Source organism: Nelumbo nucifera, chromosome 8, assembly GCF_055504915.1.
Source record: "Nelumbo nucifera cultivar China Antique chromosome 8, China Antique-T2T, whole genome shotgun sequence".
Taxonomy (NCBI): domain Eukaryota; kingdom Viridiplantae; phylum Streptophyta; class Magnoliopsida; order Proteales; family Nelumbonaceae; genus Nelumbo; species Nelumbo nucifera.
In genome coordinates this window covers 9,573,092-9,579,498 of record NC_142656.1, presented here as the reverse complement: position 1 = coordinate 9,579,498, position 6,407 = coordinate 9,573,092, and the positions used below count along the sequence as shown (strand labels likewise).

General features: G+C 39.7%; 1 protein-coding gene across 1 annotated transcript; it reads right to left on the bottom strand.

Annotated features, from left to right (window-relative positions):
* Positions 1–1,726: 1,726 nt before the first annotated feature.
* Positions 1,727–3,623, bottom strand: TDP (peroxiredoxin-2B). Its single transcript, NM_001302844.2, is given in 3 exon segments — positions 1,727–2,116; positions 3,003–3,082; positions 3,387–3,623. Coding segments are annotated over 3 exon segments (489 nt in total). The 5' UTR covers positions 3,542–3,623; the 3' UTR covers positions 1,727–1,862.
* Positions 3,624–6,407: the final 2,784 nt, after the last annotated feature.

Sequence of the window (6,407 nt, the reverse complement as noted above, 5' to 3'; positions counted from 1 at the left end):
TTATTAAATAATGTAATTATGATAAATTACTAATTATTTTGAGAAATTAATAGTAATAATTGGTTATTAATAGTTAATAGTTAAAAGACAAAAGTGGACCGGTTATTAATAGTTCTGCTGGTTTGGACCGGTTCTAAAAGATGAAACTGGACAGTTTGTTATTAAAACGGTTTACTTATATGGTTATGGATCGGATTCGGGTCAGATTATCTAGAATCTGACCCAAAATAATTGTCTTCCTAACCAAAATGAAGTTAACCGGGGATGAGATTTTCACCCCTTGTTTCAAAAAATAAATAAATAATATTATCATTATTTAATTACTGAAAATAATAATTATTGAAAAGTGTTAATTACTAGTATTATTAATTACTGAAATAACTAAAAATAACGAATCCACATCAATCACTGGAGAAGGTTAAACACTCACATCAACAAAGTTCTTTCATCCAACGAACAACACTCAGTAGGAAATAGCTTAATCTGCTTTAAGATCATGTTTGGTTTGAAGGAAAAAGTAGGGAAAGGAAGGGAAATATAGGAAAACCTTTACAACCTTTATATAGATTTCCTTATGTTTTCCTTCCTTTCCCTACATTTTCTTTCAAACCAAACATAGCCTAAAAGTGTCATCACAGAAAAATGGATCTATAGATGGCTAATAGGGAGCAACAATTACGATCCTTGTTACCATGATCAACCAAGCCCATCATTAATGAAGATATTAAAGGAAATACAAACAAATCAATACAAATAATCCATAGGCTCAGTTTGAAAGGAGTACAAATACAAATATATAAAAAATAATACAAAATATAAAGTTTTATAGTTTGTTTATTTGTATTTGTACTCCTTCCAAACTGAGCTATATGTGCTAATGGAGGAAGGAGTATGCTGGGAATATCTTATTTCCATTATAGAACACAAAAACAAAGACCTAAATAAAAGAATGAGTGTGCTGGGACTAAGTGCTCCCAAGATGGAAACCGATACTTAAGCCAAAATGGAAACTACTATAGTGTTATTGATAAAGCAAGCATGCGTTAGTTTAGGAGTAAGAGGAGAAAGATAGTTGACGCCTTGATTGCCTATATTACTTATGTAGTTTTAAGAGGGAAGATATTGTGGGAGAGACGTTAAGAATACTTTTAGCTAATTGAAATGGGAAAGGAGAGGAATGGGGAGAGAGAGAGAAGAGTGTTGACTTGGTTCAAGAGAGGGAGAAACCTGATTGATTAAACATGCACAATTATATAAAATACAAGATTTTGCACTCTACACATTTGCATTCGTACTCCTTCCAAACTGAGCGATTTGGATTCTGATTTCAGTTCCCATTGCGACTACAAACCGACCACAAGTGTCCACTATCCTTGATGCCCATTCGGCCATTTGAGAGGGCTTTAGCACAGCAGCTTGGAGAAACCCAGAAGGTAAAAAGCCGAAACTCCAAAAATAGGTTATACATGAACCAAAAAAATAATAATAATAACTTTAGGGTCTGTCAACGGAACTCAATTAACATGAAAGCCATCCAAAGGCCAAAGGGGACCTAGTTCAATTAAGAAAGATCAATGAACGTGGGGCAAGAATTCACATTAATTTGTTAATGAATCCGACGGATCAAAATTAGGAAATCACGTAAATCCATCATTAATCCAACTCTAGAAGGCAAAAAGACTAGTATTAATATCTTCAACATTCAACCAAACCACAAAAAGAGAGACAATTCAAAACAAGTCATTTATTTCTTTATCACAAGTTCGTGCTGCCACAAAGATATTGTGCGAGAAAAGCATAAGCCAAGGGCCCACATAACAGTAGAAAGCAAAAGCTCAAAGGCAACTGTGAATATGTAGGAGTCAGAGAGCCTTGAGGATGTCCTCAGCACTGGAGACGGTGAATTCTCCCCCTGATTCAATGTTTGCAACTTTCACCTTGAGGTCGTCCACCAGAAGAGCAAACCTCCTAGAGCGGGTACCAAGCCCTTTCTCCGAAAGGTCAAGCTCAAGACCGAGTGCATGAGTGTAGGTAGCTGAACCATCAGCTAGGAACTTGACATGCTTGTTGTCAGGGTAGGTCTTCGCCCATGCCTTCATCACAAAGGGATCATTCACTGCAGTCAAGATTTAAAAAAAAAAAACATGGTTACTTGGTTAGGGATCATCATTAGACAGAATCATCAACTAATGCTATTCAGTATTCAATCCAGTTGAGGCTTTTGGGAAATGGGAGGGGTTCTATTGAGATGTTCAAAAAACTTGCAACATCCTAGTATTAATTCTCTGAATTTGTCACTTCTTCTGGAAGAAAGATGAGGTTATTCACAAGTATACAAATAATTCAGCAAAGACTAAAGATGAGGTTATACCACAGTTCACCCAAATTCCTTCAACTTCCAGAGAGAGATAGCTAAAGTTGGAGACCTTACAGGGAGTTCTCCATAAATGAAGCTTATGGCGATTTTATTTGAACTTCTGTTTAGGAAGAAGTATAATGATTGAAGAATTGTAAATTGGAACAGAGAATCTGCTGACCCATGTGAAACCCACACATTGGATCTTATCATCAATATGTTGCATTTCATGCTTTAACCATTGTCTTTAACTTGGTATTTGTAAATCAAATTTAAATTCAGAAGAGAATCCATCACTAGTTCTGATGGTTTTAAAAAACAGATAAACTGATCTTCAATTGTCTTGAGTTTTGTGCTAAATGTTCCTTGTATTATTTGAATAGAAAGATTGTAAAACCTTTTGGGCACCACAGAAAGACAAAGCTAATCTTCTATTTCAGTACATCACAGGTAATGGTATCGAATCAAGTTATGTAATTCTCTTCCTTATGCTCCGTTTATTTGATAATTCATTTGCGCTAGTGCAAATTCTGGTTTCCTTGGGATTAAACTTCTACTTTATTTGCAATGTAAACATTACGAGAGTCACAGAAGCAACAAAGAAGTTCTGATCAAAGGAATAAAAATGACCAATTACGAAAAATACCACTAATGAGCAAAATTTCATCGACCCCTTTGGACTTGAGCTCTTCTGTTTTCTCAATGAAGCCAGGAACATGCTTCAAGCTACAATCCATAAAAACAAAAAAATAAATAAGATAATTTCCAATATATCAGAATTAATTTATGTAATTAAAATAATATTAAATTTCCATATGCATTATATTAAAAAATTAAATAAATAAGCAGAATTGTACGATAAGGATGAATTCCCAATTAGATCAGAGCAAGCCTGGTCCCATCAAAGCAAAGATTTGAAGGGAAGGGAACATTATTGGAAAGTTAAAAGAAGCGAGACCATGAGTTAAGCGGCGGCGAGGGTTGGGCTGAAAGAGACAAGGACCGACGAGGGGGAGGGGGATTCGGTTACCTGCAGGTTGGGGTGAAAGCACCGGGAACGCCGAACAAGATGACCTTTTTGCCGACAGCGAGGGAGTGAATGGAGACCTTTTGTTGGTCGTCGTTCTCGTCGAAGTAACTAAGAGTGCCGTCCGGAATCACGTCACCAACTGAGATGGGAGCCATTGCTGAATGCTGATTGCTCTCTTTTTTACTCCTTACCTTCCTTCCGAGACAAGAGGAGACGAGAGAGAGCGGAGTTAAGCACAAGGCGTATGAAGTATTAACTAAGAACTATAAATAGAGTTCAGATTCAGAGTGAGAGGAGAGAGAAAAGGAAAGAAATTCTGGTCGCCGTTCCTTTACTGAATTTAATAATTTCTTTTGGGTCCGATTTCTTGTGAGTAGTGTTTGGATTTAGAATCGACGGTAGAAGGCGAATTATCATCTACAGTTATACTCGTAATAAATGAACCTGCTGCAAGGTGGGTCAGTACGTGTAGCCGATGACCTACTTGTCTTCTCCCACTTAAAATTGAAATAATAAAGTTTTGGAACCCTAAAATTAGTGGAGCAGATTGAAATTGATCTGACATTCTATTTCTGCTTCACCTAAAAATCTGCTTGTTCCCATTGATCCGTGGTGACCGAGTCCGGATCTCCTGCGTACGAGGATAGTGTAATGTGGGTAGGGGTGGGCAGAATTCTCACGAGCAGGAGATCTGGATGTTCCCGATCTACTAATGTTCAATAATTTGAATTCTTCTTATTAATTTGGGTAAATGTATTATGGGGTCTGTGACAAAAAACACCCTATACTTTGTTTTGCGACAAAGAGCCTCTTTGTACTATGACCGTGAGACAAAGATCCCCTTTCATTAGTTTTTCGTTGAAATTCGCCGTTTCATTCCTATACTATCCTTGTAAAAAATATTCGAACAATTAAAAAAAAACACTGTTACGATTACAATGGATTACAATTAAGATTGAAAGTCTCTGTTGTAATCGTAATTGAATCAGGAGTCTCCGATCCTTGTATACATAGGAGACTCTCGAGTGTATATATTTGGGTATTGTTAGTGAATAAGATATGATAGTAAAAACCAGAGAAGCTCTGGTTTTACATGGTATCAGAGCCAGGGCACTCTGGAGATCAACGGCGGTAGCAACGATCGTTCAGCGGCGGCACTTCGGACCAGTGATCAGCGGCGACTTCGAACCAGTGATCAGCGGCGACTTTGGATCAGTGTCAGCGGCGACAACGTTCTGCGTTGTGGTTTTCAGTCCGGTGCTGTGTTTTCGGACAAGCGGCGGCACTTCGGTGATCATCGTCTTCTTCGGTGAACAGCGGCGGCACTTCTTCTGGTTTCGGACCAGTGATCAACTGTGCTGTGTTTTTCAGTCCGGCGCTGTGTTTTTGGACCAGCGGCGGTACTTTGGTGATCATCGTCTCCTTCAGAGAACAGCGGCAGCACTTCCTCTGGTTTCTACTATCATATCTTATTCACTAACAATACCCAAATATATACACTCGAGAGTCTCCTACATATACCAGGATCGGAGACTCTTGATTCAATTACAATTACAACAGAGACTTTCAATCCTAATTGTAATCCATTGTAATCCTAACACCCCCCTCAAGTTGGAGCATGCAGATTGTGAATGCCCAACTTGCGGAGAAAGTACTCAAATTCTTTGCGACTCAATGCCTTTGTAAAAATGTCAGTCAACTGAACGGTAGTTGACACATAAGCAGGACATACGCAACCATTTTGAACCAGTGATCAGCGGCGACTTCGAACCAGTGACTAGCGGCGACTTCGGATCAGCGATCAGCGGCGACAACGTTCCGCGCTGTGGTTTTCAGTCTGGCGCTGTGTTTTCAGACAAGCAGCAACACTTCGGTGATCATCGTCTTCTTCGATGAACAGCGGTGGCACTTCTTCTGGTTTCTGAAGTATCACTGTTCATCGTCTCATTCGGTGAACAGCGGCGGCACTTCGGACCAGTGATCAACAGCAACAACGTTCTGAGCTGTATTTTTCACCTACCAAATCAGTGCGGCACTGTGATTTTTCGTAGAGTTCTTTCGGCGAATCAACGTTCTGCGACAGTTTCTCTTCAGCGGCACCAACACTATACTCGACATGGTTGAAAACAAGGATTAGGGCGGCAGTCAATGTCCAAGGAATGTGATCTCACCCTACCTTCTATCAACCAATGACAATCTAGGGAGCGTTATCACACAGATCCAGCTTAGAGGTGACAACTATGATGAATGGGCTCGAGCAATAAGAACGGCGCTGCGAGCCAAGAAGAAATTCGCCTTCATCAATGGATCGGTGAAACAACCTTCGGAAGATTCAGTGGAATTAGAAGATTGGTGGATGGTGAATTCCATGCTTGTGTCATGGATTCTTAATACGATTGAACCAAATTTACGTTCAACCGTAACGTACATAGAGATTGCGAAGACACTCTGGGATGACATAAAGGAGCGATTTTCTGTTGGTAATGGACCACAAGTCCAACAACTCAAATCCGAGCTGGCAAATTGCAAACAAAGAGGTATGACGATTCTGAATTACTATGGCAAACTCAAGATGATACAGGAGGAATTGGGAAATTATGAGCAATATCCCACTTGTCAATGTGGCAAGTGCAGCTGCGACATAAGCAGGGCGTGGGATAAGAAGCGAGATGAAGAGAAACTTCATTAATTTTTTATGGGGCTAGATGACATGGTCTATGGAGGTGTGCGTTCGCATATACTGAGTACGGAACCCTTGCCAAATTTGAATCGAGCCTTTGCCATAGTGGTTCAAGAAGAGCAAGTTCAGACTATGACGCGCGCAAAGGAAGAGAAAGCTGAAGCTGTGGCTTTCGTAACCCACACAGGAAAGAGGCAAAGCGAAGGCAGAGATAAGAACACAGTATGTACTCACTGCAACAAAACAAGCCACGATGTAGAGTCTTGTTTCCAACTGATCGGCTACCCTGAATGGTGGGGTGATCAGCCGAAAAATAATACCTGTGGAACAGGCCGAGGGCG